The 14,878-nt window shown below is 42.8% G+C and overlaps 1 protein-coding gene across 2 annotated transcripts; it reads left to right on the top strand.

Moving 5' to 3' along the window:
- Positions 1-1,175: 1,175 nt before the first annotated feature.
- LOC133381322 (zinc finger protein 501-like) lies at positions 1,176-14,386 on the top strand. 2 transcript variants are annotated; one of them, XM_061620308.1, is made up of 6 exons: positions 1,176-1,250; positions 6,956-7,038; positions 7,872-7,998; positions 9,612-9,694; positions 10,882-11,008; positions 12,771-14,386. In XM_061620308.1, the coding sequence occupies exons 2-6, from the start codon at positions 6,964-6,966 to the stop codon at positions 13,793-13,795; spliced, it is 1,437 nt and encodes a 478-aa protein (XP_061476292.1). In that variant the 5' UTR covers positions 1,176-1,250; positions 6,956-6,963; the 3' UTR covers positions 13,796-14,386. The 2 variants fall into 2 exon arrangements, with proteins under 2 accessions (XP_061476292.1, XP_061476293.1); XM_061620309.1 differs by lacking the exons at positions 1,176-1,250; positions 6,956-7,038 and adding an exon at positions 7,051-7,348.
- The last annotated feature ends 492 nt before the right edge of the window (positions 14,387-14,878 follow it).

Genomic DNA, 14,878 nt, shown 5'->3' with positions numbered 1-14,878 from the left:
ATGTAAGGTGTTTAAAAAAAAAATCCTCACATCCTCCCCCAGTTTTTGGTGGTAATTACTAGGCACAAAAGCAAAACAACTGAACAGTGCAACCATTAATATACTTAATTGACATAATTGCATAATATGCAAATTAGCCTGCCCAGATTTGTGGAACTGGAATATGGCAACCCTATTTATAGGCCCCTTCCGACTCTGCTGTTCCATGATTCTATGAATATGTGCATGCATTTTTACCATATTATTATTGATTTGGGGATTGTAGGTGGGTTGGGTTTTTTAACTGTTTTAATTAAGTTGTAACATGCTACCTGGGGCCTTCTGGTGATGGATGGGCAACAAATTCAATGAATAATAACAGTAACAATATTTCTGCTTCTAGGCTGCACTCTGAAAGCCACTTCTGAAGGAGTAAGAGACCCACTGACGTAGAGTCACTGGGACTCATTACTGAGGAGCTTTAGGATTGGACTGTAAGCATTCTCCACAGTAGCCTTGTTCATGGAAGAGAAGGTGGGGAACCTGTTTCTGGAGGGTACCATTTCAGACGAGAGCCAGTGTGATATAGTGGTTAAGGTGGTGGACTACGACCTGGGAGACCAGGGTTTGAATCCCCACATAGCCATGAAGCTCACTGGGTGACCTTGGGCCAGTCACTGCCTCTCAGCCTCATGAAAACCCTATTCATAGGGTCGCCATAAGTCGGAATCGACCTGAAGGCAGTACATTAAGAAGGCCCATTTCAGACTGCCAGAGGGGCTGGGGTGGGGAGGGTTGTGACATAGGGCACATCCAGAGAACACATATACATCACATGGCTTCCCCCCCAAAATCCAGGGAACTGTAGTTTACCCTCCAGAGAGCTACAGCCTAAGCACCCTTAACAAACTATACTTCCCACGATTATTCAAGGTATAAAAATGCTTTAAATTTATGGTGTGCATGTAACCATAGTTGAATGTTCCTTCATGCATGGCATAAAAATATATATATGTACAAACAGAAATCTAGTAGGTAAAGAAGATAGGGAGGCTTTTCCCCCTTCAAACTCCTATATGGAAAAGTGACACGCAGACCAAAAATGTGCCCAGCACCTCTACGTAAAGCAAGCTGCTGATTTCCGCCACTGGGCTCTTTAAAGGTTAACAACAACAATAGAGCAGCCGTTCCTAGAGCAGAAGGGAAGATTGCGAAAGGGGGACTTCCTTTTCCTGTCCCTCCTGCCTGGAAGAAATGCAGCGAGTGAGAAGGTGAGTCTCTTCTTGCTTGCAGGGATGGTAGAGGGGGCCTGCCTGGCGGGAGCCCCAAGATCAAGGGGCACAATTTGGGGCGGTGGGTAAGGAAGTCAGTGGACAGTACTGAGCTAGAGGGCCGGCTGGTCTCATTCGGTATTAAGGCAACTTCATGTTTCTTGGCTCCCTGTTCACTTCAGCCTTGATACTTTAGGCATGACATTATTGTGTAAACTTCTTCCGGCGAGCTGTCCTCCCTTGCCTTCTCTCCCAGAATTAACGTTGCTGTTTAATTTAACAAGCAAACATGTCGCCCTTCCCTCATGCTTTTTAGGTAGCGCCTGGCATCCTAAAAAATGTTTAGGAAGCGAAGCTTAATTTAGTTTAATTTATTGGATTTCTTAGTCGCCCATCTGGCTGGACATCCAGTCACTCTGGGCGACATACAAAATGAACAACATAACGTAAAATGACACACCAATACAATAAAATTAAAATCTAAAAGCTTTTCCTGAAATTGATGCAAATTGGTCGGAGAGGAAGTGCTTCTCTCTCTTGCTACGTGCCGGGTGGATGTTAAAAATGCAGGGGTCTGGCAGAAAAAAAAGTAGGCAAGACTTACCTTTTCTCACTTCTGCCCTGTCGATGTTAAAGGATTTTGGTTTATTTAAATCACCCACAATGTTTTTTTAGTCATTTGGTAACGGTTGCCTAGTTCAATTGGAACCCAAGACTGTGTATGGGATTTGGCCTTGTTCCAAACATTGAGTTGAGCCATTCTGATGGCTAGGGAAAGCCCCCATAGTGTCAATCATGGTGATATATCTATATCTGCCCATCAGAATATAGGCTAGAATTTGTAGCCTCTCCCCCCCTTCCCCAGATCACTTCTCATTAAATCAGCCCCTTGCTTTTCAAGCCACTAAAAAGTCCCCTCCCCCGCCCTCCTTGAGCTCTTTAAAATATTGGGCAGCTTCTCCTATAGTGGTGATGGTGGTGGCCTTCCCCGAAAGCAGCAGGAGAAAAAAAGCCAGCTTGGCCCTTTCTGTGCTCAGCTAGTGAAGGAACCTGGTTGTCAACAGCACCCTAAGAGGGACTTTGTGTGGAGATATTGGGGAGGGGGGAGGGAGAGAAAAATCTCAGGCTGCGTGGAAGACAAGGCTAGGTTTTGGAGCCTGACTTCCACTGCTCCATTGGTTGCAGGCTAGGGTCTGAAGGCACATGAGGCCAGCACCCAGGTCTGGTTAGTACCTGGATGGGAGACTGCCTGGGAACCATGTAAGCTTCCTTGGGTTTCAATCAAGAAAAGAAAGGCGGGGTATAAATGTAATAAATAAATTGCGAAGGGAGCAAAAGTAGCAGTCAGACGTGAAACTGCATACATTTTTTAAAAAAATCATTCAGAAAGAATGCTGATTTTAAGTAAACAGTAGAGAGTTGAGATGGAAAGGCCTGAGACAAATAGTGGTAACGAGAGAGGAAGTTCTAAGCTTAATGGACAATATAAAAACTGACAAATCACCGGGCCCGGATGGCATCCACCCGAGACTTCTCAAAGAACTCAAATGTGAAATTGCTGATCTGCTAACTAAAATATGTAACTTGTCCCTTGGGTCCTCCTCCGTGCCTGAGGACTGGAAAGTGGCAAATATAACGCCAATATTCAAAAAGGGATCCAGAGGGGATCCCGGAAATTACAGGCCAGTTAGCTTAACTTCTGTCCCTGGAAAACTGGTAGAAAGTATTATTAAAGCTAGATTAACTAAGCACATAGAAGAACAAGCCTTGCTGAAGCAGAGCCAGCATGGCTTCTGCAAGGGAAAGTCCTGTCTCAGTAACCTATTAGAATTCTTTGAGAGTGTCAACAAGCATATAGATAGAGGTGATCCAGTGGACATAGTGTACTTAGACTTTCAAAAACCTTTGACAAGGTACCTCACCTATCAAATCAGTTATAGGTCTACAATATATAACAATCCTGTCTCTTAAATCATATTATAAAATCACTTTCCTCCAGTAGTTATCTTAATTAATCATCAAATCTCATAAACATTACTTTATTCTTTCCACAAAAAGTCAAAGAGAGGTTTCAATTCTTTAAGAAATATATCTATCAATTTTTCTCCAAATAAACATGTCAATTAATCCATCTCGTTAATAATTATAATAATCTTATTGTCATAACCATAGTCCAAATAAACATTTTGATTAATCCATCTCATCAGAATCTGTTAGGTCCAATAATTTCAATAGCCATTATTCCATTATCCCTATTAGTTCCATCTTCCATCTTCAATAGTCCTGTTAAGTCCAGTAATTTCAGTGTCCAATCTTCCATTATCATTATTCCATAATAATCTTACTGTTGTAGCCATAGTCATATAATAAGAGTCTGATGGGAATTTCCTCTATCCCAAATATTTTCTTGCCATCCATTCTGAATAAGTTGCTGAAATACTGTTGTAAAGTCATATCTGTGTTCTTCTTTTTTACAAAATGCACTGGCTCATCTCTTAAGAGTTTTTCCATTGTCACATGGCTGCAGTTAATTCCATAGATTTTCTCTATATCAAGCTCCATCACATCATTCCAGTCCAGAAGATTATCCAAGCCATTGATAACTTTATCTCTAATATCTTCATTAATTTCTTCAGAGATAACGTTAAATTCCAAACAGTAGATTTTATTTCTAAAATCCATAAACTCCAGATCTTTTTCCAATTCCACATTTGTTCCAATCTCCAGGGCTTGTATCTTCCCTTTATTTTTTCTTTTCTCATCTCTGATCTCATTCTCCTCTCTCACAGGATCCCCTATTTCTTTAAGCTCCTGCGTCATTTTGCTCAGTTCAATTTTCAGCTCCTTACTACCCTGTCGCAGGGTTTGTTTCGTTATCTCAATCTCATCCATTATTTTCTGAAACATAGTTACTTCCAGATTCTCAGCCACTTTCTTGATTGCCATTTTTAAAACCACGAAAACAAAGCAAAACAAAAATAAAGAAGAACCACTTCTTATTTCAGCAACAATTGGGTTAATATTCCAGGCTTGATGACATCACAGTATAAACAGAGCAACCTGCCTTATCTCTCTATGTTCAAGAATGCAAAACAAATTTAGTTCCCAGCATCAAAACATTTAGTGGCGTCGTGAAGAAGCAGATTCGTCAAAATAAAATAGACCAAAAAGAGAATAGTCCCAGACAATATAATATTCCTTGGAATAGAAATCAGGAATAGAAATCCCTCTTCTGTTTATATCTTTAGGATGCACTTCCAGGACAGCTTTTTGCGACAGAAACAGAGATAAGCTGTTAATTTCGTGAATAACAGAGAAGAGTTATAGCTCACCCAGAAGTTGTCCAAAGCCGATCAATCTGACAAATCTCCTTTTGCTGCAACAATTTAAACCAAGTAAAAAAAATAATAGAAAGAAGGGTGATTGCCTGTTAGTCCGTTCTCTCTTTAAAGAAAAGATAAACGTATCGCTTAAACAGATAGAGCTTGTTCGGAAGTCCGTCCGGCATTGTTGGCTGGACCTTATCTCATAAATTAATGAAATCCAGTCCTCCCAACAAAAACAGGCTTTTGAGGTTGATCTCTACGTTTCTCCCTGCCCGGGAGAAATTTCATCAGTCAAAAAAAAAAATGTTCTGACTGATTTATATCTGAATAAGCTTCTTTTGAGGCGGGAGCCCGTCCCAAAAGCAGGCACAAGCGAAGTCACCCTTCCCGGAAGTCCATTTTATTTTTTTTGTTTAATCATTTTTGTTTTGTTTTGTTTTTTGTCTTTGAATGTTTTATGATTTTGTTTTATGAAAATTTGAATAAAAATTATTGTAAAAAAAAAAAAGACAAGGTACCTCACCAAAGGCTTCTGAGGAAGCTTAGCAGTCATGGAATAAGAGGAGAGGTCCTCTTGTGGATAAGAAATTGGTTAAGAAGCAGAAAGCAGAGAGTAGGAATAAACGGACAGTTCTCCCAATGGAGGGCTGTAGAAAGTGGAGTCCCTCAAGGATCGGTATTGGGACCTGTACTTTTCAACTTGTTCATTAATGACCTAGAATTAGGAGTGAGCAGTGAAGTGGCCAAGTTTGCTGACGACACTAAATTGTTCAGGGTTGTTAAAACAAAAAGGGATTGCGAAGAGCTCCAAAAAGACCTCTCCAAACTGAGTGAATGGGCGGAAAAATGGCAAATGCAATTCAATATAAACAAGTGTAAAATTATGCATATTGGAGCAAAAAATCTGAATTTCACATATACGCTCATGGGGTCTGAACTGGCGGTGACCGACCAGGAGAGAGACCTCGGGGTTGTAGTGGACAGCACGATGAAAATGTCGACCCAGTGTGCGGCAGCTGTGAAAAAGGCAAATTCCATGCTAGCGATAATTAGGAAAGGTATTGAAAATAAAACACCCGATATCATAATGCCGTTGTATAAATCTATGGTGCGGCCGCATTTGGAATACTGTGTACAGTTCTGGTCGCCTCATCTCAAAAAGGATATTATAGAGTTGGAAAAGGTTCAGAAGAGGGCAACCAGAATGATCAAGGGGATGGAGCGACTCCCTTACGAGGAAAGGTTGCAGCATTTGGGGCTTTTTAGTTTAGAGAAAAGGCGGGTCAGAGGAGACATGATAGAAGTGTATAAAATTATGCATGGCATTGAGAAAGTGGATAGAGAAAAGTTCTTCTCCCTCTCAATACTAGAACTCGTGGACATTCAAAGAAGCTGAATGTTGGAAGATTCAGGACAGACAAAAGGAAGTACTTCTTTACTCAGCGGATAGTTAAACTATGGAATTTGCTCCCACAAGATGCAGTAATGGCCACCAGCTTGGATGGCTTTAAAAGAAGATTAGACAAATTCATGGAGGACAGGGCTATCAATGGCTACTAGCCATGATGGCTGTGCTCTGCCACCCTAGTCAGAGGCAGCATGCTTCTGAAAACCAGTTGCCGGAAGCCTCAGGAGGGGAGAGTGTTCTTGCACTCGGGTCCTGCTTGCGGGCTTCCCCCAGGCACCTGGTTGGCCACTGTGAGAACAGGATGCTGGACTAGATGGGCCACTGGCCTGATCCAGCAGGCTCTTCTTATGTTCTTATGAATGGCTGAGGATTTTTGTATGTGTATGGGGGGAAGGAACGGGCTACCAAGTAAAGGGTAATAAAAGAAAGGAGGTTTGATGATTATGGAGGGGAAAGGCGGGTGCAGGAGGGATGGTCTTCTCTTAAATTAAATGGCCATGTAGTTAGGCCAGCTGAGATAATGTAGGAAGCTTAAACTAGAGGGCTGGTGGAATTTAGGTGGGCCAATGTAGGATTCAGCAACAGTTAAGTTGTAGTTAATTTTAACTTTGCATATTCTTCTTCTGAGTAAATTCATATTCTGCTTTTCTATATAGTCAGTATTTATATATATTGTTTCTTGTTTCTCCCTTCCCCAAGATTCATTCATGTCCTATGTGCTGATGATTTCTGTTTGATATGACTGCGCTTGTATCTTTCATAAACTGAAATGCATTCACTGGTCTTCTGCTGATGTCTTTAAAATAAATCTCTTCAAACACATTTTAGCCTCTCGGGTCCCATTTGGTTGCCACCCTCTCACCCGTCGGGACAATTTAAGAATTTCATTTTCAATGTTGACATGAGGGTGTGACTAAATAGGGCTGTTAACTAGTTAGGTAATAACTGGGCCACCTTTTCATCCTTCGCAGGTTGTGAAATGGCATCCAAGCGACATTCGGAATCCTCCCCTCTTTACCCAGGAGAGGAAACAGCCACCATGCAGCCAGCTCAGGTAGGAGAAAGATAATCGGGGAGACATGATGGGGAAGGCCAGAGTGGGTCCTTCCTTGTTACAGGGGACAAGTTGCATGGGGGCCTGTCTCTTACCCTGCTACTCCCAGGACTGCCTCTGAGGGAGGCTGTTGGATGGACTCGGTTTTTCCCATGAAACTTTGAATACTGCATAAGAAGAGCACTGCTGAATCAGTCCCAAGACCCATGTAGTCCAGCATCCTGATTCTTACGGTAGCCAACCAGCCTCTGAGAAGCTGACAAGCAGAACCTGACTGCAACAGAACTCTTCCAGTGATTCCCAGGAAGTGGTATTCAGTCTTATCATTTTGGTTGCCCCTTTTCTGAAACTTTTTACAGCTCTGTGATATCCTTTTTGAGGTGAAGTGACCAGAATTGTACAAGGTATTCTAAGAGCGGAAGCCATGCTGGTTCTGCTTCAGAAAAACTTGTTCTTCTATATGTTTGCTACTTCAGTCTTTAATAATGTTTTGCTGAAAGAGGTACTAAGTTAACCAGCCTCTAATTTCCCAGATACCCTTTGGATCCCCTTTTAGAAATTTGGATTATATTGGCCACTTACCAATCCTCAGATATGGAAGGGAATCTCAGGGACAACATGCATTTTTTTGCTAGATCAGCAATTTCTCATTTGAGTTTTTTAAGAACTTTAGTGTTAGGCAGATGCCATCTTGATCCAGTGATTTGTGAACACTGAAGGAAAAATCTCCACTTGCCATGTCTCCCTTCAGATTATGAGTGGAGGGCAGATGATTTCCATACCTTGCCTAAAAAATTTTTTTCATGAGGAAGGTGTTTGGTTTCTTCTTCCAGGGTCCAGTGACATTTGAGGAGGTGGCCTTACATTTCACTGAGGAGGAATGGGTCCTTCTTGATCCAGGCCAGAGAGCTGTTTACAAGAAGGTCATGTTGGAGATTCATGAGATGATAACCTCTCTGGGTAAGGATCCCAATTTGAGCACTAGGAGGGTGTTGATGGACCTACCCTAGACATAAAAATATAAGAGCCCTGCTAGATTAGGCCGAAGGCTATGTAGTCCAAGATGCTGTTCTCAGTGGGAACCACCTGGATGCTTATGGGAGACTGACAAGCAGAACATGAGTGCAAGAGCACTCTCCCCACTTGTGATCTCCATACTGCCTCGGATACTGGTGGTGACATAGCCATTATAGCAAAGGGGCGCATCTGGTATGACTTATTTATCCCAAGCCTCTTTTTTCTGGCTGGATGGGTCTTGAATTGACCGTGCGTGGGTGGGACTTATTCATTCAGAGTACACAGTGCTAAAACTGGATAGACCCAGGAGTAGCTGGCAGGGAGGGGTGAGGTGATGGATAGGTTTGGGGTGTGTGGAGCACCTGAATGGCTCCACCATTTTGCCGACACAGCCCGGCCTCCCCATTGTCTTGCTGTTCCCCCTCTCCCTCAAGGTAGGCAGCAGTGACACCACCGATGGGAGGTCAGGTGTGTAGTGCTGCCCCTCCCAGCCACCCACTCCTGGGTAGGCTAAAATACTGGCGCTGTTTAAGGCAGATCCTTAAGAGCCTGCTTGATCAGGTCAGTGGCCCATCTAGTCCAGCATCCTGTTCTCACAGTGGCCAACCAGGTGCCTGGGGGAAGCCCGCAAGCACGACCCAGGTGCAAGAACATTCTCCCCTCCTGAGGCTTCCGGCAACTGGTTTTCAGAAGCATGCTGCCTCTGACTAGGGTGGCAGAGCACAGCCATCATGGCTAGTAGCCATTGATAGCCCTGTCCTCCATGAATTTGTCTAATCTTCTTTTAAAGCCGTCCAAGCTGGTGGCCATTACTGCATCTTGTGGGAGCAAATTCCATAGTTTAACTATGCGCTGAGTAAAGAAGTACTTCCTTTTGTCTGTCCTGAATCTTCCAACATTCAGCTTCTTTGAATGTCCACGAGTTCTAGTATGAGAGAGGGAGAGAGAGGAATGGAGGAATCCTTGTGTGTTTGTTTTGTTTCTAAAAGGCCATCTGAGTTTGAAATCTAACCACATCTCCTGGTTAGAAGGAGGAGTTGGAGGAGGACCCCTTTGCCCATAGCTTTGTAGCAGAAGAGAGGGATGCAGCTTAGATATTCAGATGTGCTGTGGGACCCCTCTGTCTCTGGGAATTGTGACAAAACGGGCAGAAATCTAAATTGTTGAATTTGAAGTGTTCCCCCATCAGTATTACCTAGCACAGGGGTTCTCATAAACTGAAATGCCTTCACTAGTCTCTCCAAACACATTTTTGCCCCTCGGGCCAGGTTTGGTCGCTCCTCTCTTGCCCGTTGGTGCAATTTCAGAACCTAATTTTCAATTTGAGGATTTGAATTGTCTGCATCTGCACTGGAATGGTTTTTAAAGATGTTGAGATGTTTTTAAAAGATGTTTTGCTTTTAAGTGGTTTTCTTTAGATTTTTTTTTAGTGTTTTATGGCCTCTGCAACTCTGGGCTCCTTCTGGGAGGCAGAGCGGTATAGAAATTTAATTAATAAATAAATAGGGCTATGTGCTAATTAGGTAATGACTGGCCCATCTTTTCACCCTTTGCAGGCTGGGAAATGGCAGCGGAGCGACATTCTGGATCCTTCCCCCTTTACCCTGGAGAGAAAACAGCCACCATGCAGCCGCCTCTGGTAGGGGAAAGATCACTGGGGAGACAAGTTGAGGACAGCCAGAGTGGGTCCTTTCTCGTTCCAGAGGAACCAGCTGTAGGGAGCCTTGTCTCTTACCCTTGTACTCCTGGGATTGCCTCTGAGGGAGGCTGTTGGGTGCACTCAGTTTTTCCCATGAAACATTGAACACTGCATAAGAACAGCCCTCCTGAATCAGGCCCAAGATCTGTCCAGTCCAGCATCCTGATTGCCTCTGGGAAGCCCACAAGCAGAACCTGAGTACAACCAGGACTCTTCCAGTGATTCCCAGGAACTGGTATTCAGTAGTGTACTGCCTCCAACGGTGGTGGTAGTACCTAACCCTCGTGGTTAGTAGCCATTGATAGCCTTTTTCTCCATGAATTTGCCTAATCCTCTTTTAAAGCCATCCAAGTTGGCAGACATCAATGCACATAGCGGTAGTGAATTTGAGAGTTTAACTCTGTGCGGGGTGAAAAAGCAGTTCCTTTTGTTTCTTCTCCAGAAGCTGTCAACATTTCTTGCATTGCCATCTACTATGGTATCAGAGGAGAAACGCTTGTCTTGGTGCACCAGGCATAATTATATACATCTCTTACCATGTCCTTCCTTACTCATCTTTTTTCTAAAGTGTAAACCTCCAAATGTTGTAACCTTTCCTCACAGGGGAGTTGCTCCGACTCCTGGATCATTTTGGTTGCCCCTTTTCTGAACCTTTTTACGGCTCTTAGTATCCTTTTTGAGGTGAGGCTAGCAGGACTGTACACGTTATTCTGAGGGTGGATGCCATTCTGGTTCTGCTTCAGAAAGGTGTGTTCTATATATTTAGTAATTCTGCCTTTAATAATGTTTTCCACTTGTTTTCCCAAAAGAGGTATTAAGCTAATCATCCTCTAATTTCCCAGATACCTTTTGGATCCCCCTTTTTAAAAAATTCTTATTAGATTGGCCAGTTACCAGTCCCCAGATATGGAAAGCAATCTTGGGAACAAGATACATATTTTTGTTAGAAGATCAGCAATTCCACATTTGAGTTCTTTAAGAACTTTACCCTTAGGCAGATGCCATCTTGACCCAGTGATATGTGAACACTGAAGGAAATATCCCCACTTGCCTTCAGATTGTGAAGAATGATTTCCACACTTTGCCTGGGCATGTTTATGAGGAAGGTGTTTGTTTTCTTATTCCAGTGGTCTGTGACTTTCAAGGAGGTGGCCTTGCATTTCACCGAGGAGGAATGGGTCTTGCTGGATCTGGGCCAGAGAGCTCTTTACAAGGAGGTCATGGTGCAGATTCATGAGATGATCATCTCTCTGGGTAAGAATCCGTTTTAGGTCACTGGATGGAGTTACCTTGGACATAAGAGTATAAGAAGATCAGGCCAAAAGCCCATCTAGTAAAGGATTCTAGTCTCACAGCCAACCGAATGCCTATGGGAACCCCACAAGCAACAGCACTTGTGAACCCTATACTGCCTCGGATACTGGTGCTTAAATAGCCATTATAGCAATTGGGCATTTCTGCTGTTACTTATTTATGTCAAGTTTTTTTTATTGGCGTTGGGTGGGTAAGATTTACCATTCATTCAGAGTACACAGTACTAAGGTGGATAGCACCAGGAGCAGCTGGTTCTATCCATTTTAGGCAGAATTTGCTGATTCAGAAGCTCTAAGTGGAAAAGGCTTTTGCTTTTATATTTTCCTCTTTCTACTCCTACATGCTTCTCAATGTATTGTTTACCCATCTTCTGTAATTTCTTCTCCCAGTTCTCTTTACACACTCCACTTGAACCTAATTTCCCAACCCCACCCCAGCCAGTTGCTTTCATCCCTCCTCTCTGGTCCTTTTACTTTCAATTCCTCCTCCTATAACCTATAACAACTGTGACAGTCCACTTAAAACCCAGATGAGGGCAACCAAGTCCGCTCCCCTAGTTTTCTCCCCTCACTGGAACCGGCTATCCCACCCCACCTGCCTTTTAAAACCCCACTTAGGTTACTGACAGCCCATGATGTGATTGCCCAAAACAGGAGCAGTAATGTAAATGGTGAGAGTGTTATGTCCCAATATGACACCAGTACATGACCAAGTTTATATGGGTTCCAATACTATTTCCGAACCTGTTAAGCCCCAACATTAACAAGTTAGGTGAAGCAAAGACAAAATGTTTATTTTTGAACCAAGAACTTCTTGAAGACAAGCATACATACCTGGCACCTAAGTGTGACTGTTACGGATCTGACCTTTCCCTGAAGTGTCTCCATGTCTCTTCATTTAACCCGTTCCTTTCCTAGCACATCATAACATTTCTCTGCCTCTAACCCTCAGCATACTTCTGCTAATCCCAACTCAACTCCCATCTCAACTGACTGGCTTAACTCTCTAACTGAACACACCAGACCCCCAACTCCATCTGATCTGAACTCTGTCCTAACTAACTCCATCTCAACTGCCCTGCTTAACTGACAAAACAGTATTTTTACATTCTCCCCCCTTCTGAACATTCCACTTGCAGGATTGGCTCATGAGGGAACAGGGTGGATCCTAGGCCTGTCCGTCACAACAGCTTTCTTGCTTTCCCCCCTTCCTTTCTGTTCCTGGTTTGTTTGTTTATAATACATTTTTAACCTTTTATCTCACTTTATAATTTCCTTCAACACCTCTTCTGGCCCTTTACCCTCAAAGGAGGGAGATCTTCCTTCCTCCCCACCCTCAAACGTCTCTCTATCCTGGCTACTTTTCCTCAGCATGCAAGGAGTTGCTGGTGCTTGCCTCACTCCAACCAAAAGGCTATGGCAAGGCTAAGGGATGTAGCAAGTGAGGGGGCACTCGGCTCTAGGTCCGGTCTATAAATATTGAAAGCAATCCTCTTTCTCTCTCTCTTCATAACCTGTCACCAAACAGCTGCTGCTGAAACAAGTAACAAAATAACAGTACAAGGTCTTGAATTTTGACGATTACACTCTGACATCAACAGAGGTCCCAGAAATATTTTTTTCAAGTACAAATCATAAACAGGCAGATATATACACAAGTTTTCTCCACAGTGATTTACCAGTTTTCCTTTTTATTCCTTCAGGAGATATCTGGATGATCACAGCTGAGGGGGAACCATCAGAACTGTTACGGGAAAGAGCTGAGGGGCAGGAATGGAAATTGGAGAGTCAAGATGGAACAAAGAGACAAGAAGGCAGACAAATGCAGAAGCCAGGGGATGGATCCAGTGCTTCTGGGGATGGTGAAAATAATATTCAAGGGAGTACTTATCACCTAAAGGAAACAAGAATGTCTCCAGAGTGCAGTCAAATCTTAAGTTGCCAAAAAGCCCTGAAAATACAACAGATATTACATACGAGAGAGAAACCCTATAGATGCTTGGAGTGTGGAAAGAGCTTTAGTTACACTCGCTGCCTTACTAGACACCAAAAAACTCATACAGGGGAGAAACCTTTTAAATGTTTGGAGTGTGAAAAGAGCTTCAGTCAGCATTACAACCTTATTTCACATCAAAGAACTCATACAGGGGACAAACCTTATAAATGCTTGGCGTGTGGAAAAAGGTTCAGTGAGAGTGGCGCCCTTACTAAACATCAAAGAACTCATACAGGTGAAAAACCTTATAAATGCTTGGAGTGTGGTAAGAGTTTCAGTGAGAGTGGCACCCTTGCTTCACATCAAAGAACCCATACAGGGGAAAAACCATATAAATGCTTGGTGTGTGGAAAGGGCTTCAGTTCGAGCAGCTCTGTTACTTCCCATCAAAGAACTCATACAGGGGACAAACCTTATAAATGCTTGGAGTGTGGAAAAAGCTTCAGTCAAAATGGCAGTCTGCAGGCACATCAGAGGATACATACAGGGGGAAAGCCATATAAATGCTTTGAATGTGGAAAAAGCTTTAAGCATGGTTCCAGTCTTAATTTACATCAAAGGATCCATACAGGGGAGAAGACGTATAAATGTCTGGAATGTGGAAAGAGCCTCGGTCAGGGGTGCACCCTTGCTACACATACAAAACAAACCTCACTGGGGGGAAACCATATAGCTGTCCAGAGCATGGAAGGATTGTCATTCAGCGTACCTCTTGTATTTCTTATCAAATAATGCACAGGAAACAGCTGTAATCAATTTGCCATTCTTTGCTCACATCAAAGATTCTTTAAAGGGAAGAAACCATAAAATGCTGAGTGAGTGAAAGAAGCTATAGACACTACCTTAGATATTCATCAAAACCTTTGTACGAGAGAGTCAGAGAAAGACAGACATAAGTTTCTTATTTTAATAGTTATTTGTTGGTGAGGTTTATTTTTCATCGTTTTATTTTTCCAGCCTTTTCCCTTCATCTCCGTTCTTTTGAATCCTAACCATAGTACAGTACCCGACGTTCAGTTGTTTCCTTTGCATCCTTGCTTGGATAGGTAGCTGTCTTTTTCTTTTCTCTTAATTTGTAGGGTAACTGCCTGTGTAGCTGCAATACTTTTAACTAGTTTGGACTGGTGGAAGGGGGTAGATGAAAATTGAATAGTATTATTATTATTTTCAATCCATAATTGTTTGCAATAGCTGACTTGCATATTGTTCTTCTGAGTAGAGTTATATTTACATATCTATATCCTGATTTGTTTTCCAAGTAATAATTATTTGCATATACTGATCCTTATTTCTCCTTTCCCCAAGATTAAATCCTGTGCTGTGGATCTCTCTTTTTATTGTCATGCTCCTATCTTTCATAGACTGACATGCATTCGCTGGTATTCTGCAGACTGGTACATAATTCATATTAAACAGTTCAGACAGGTTCTGTGAAATATGAACCCCCAGCTATCTCAGGGAAGATAGGCATTCACTGGTATTCTGCTGATTTATTTAAAGTAAATCTTTCCAAATAGAGTATAGACTGTCAGACCATCCCTCCTCCCTGATGAAAGGACTCCCAAGGACAGGAGCTGAACTGTATCGCTGGTACAGGCAAGGGAATCTTCAGGTGGAAGTCTTTCTTGTTGGGATAGCTTGTCTCTGGACCAAAAACCAAAATGCGGTCCCGCTAGGCCAGGATGTGAGGAGCAGGGCCTAGTCTGTGTCAGTGCCACAGCTTGATGACTTTCTTCCCTACCCAATTCTGGAACGTGTGGCCATATAGATGTTTTTGGTCCCCCAACTCCTATCAGCCCCTGTGTCAGCATGAGG

Source organism: Rhineura floridana, chromosome 3 (genome assembly GCF_030035675.1).
Source record: "Rhineura floridana isolate rRhiFlo1 chromosome 3, rRhiFlo1.hap2, whole genome shotgun sequence".
Lineage (NCBI taxonomy): Eukaryota > Metazoa > Chordata > Lepidosauria > Squamata > Rhineuridae > Rhineura > Rhineura floridana.
This window is presented reverse-complemented; position numbering and strand designations above follow the sequence as displayed.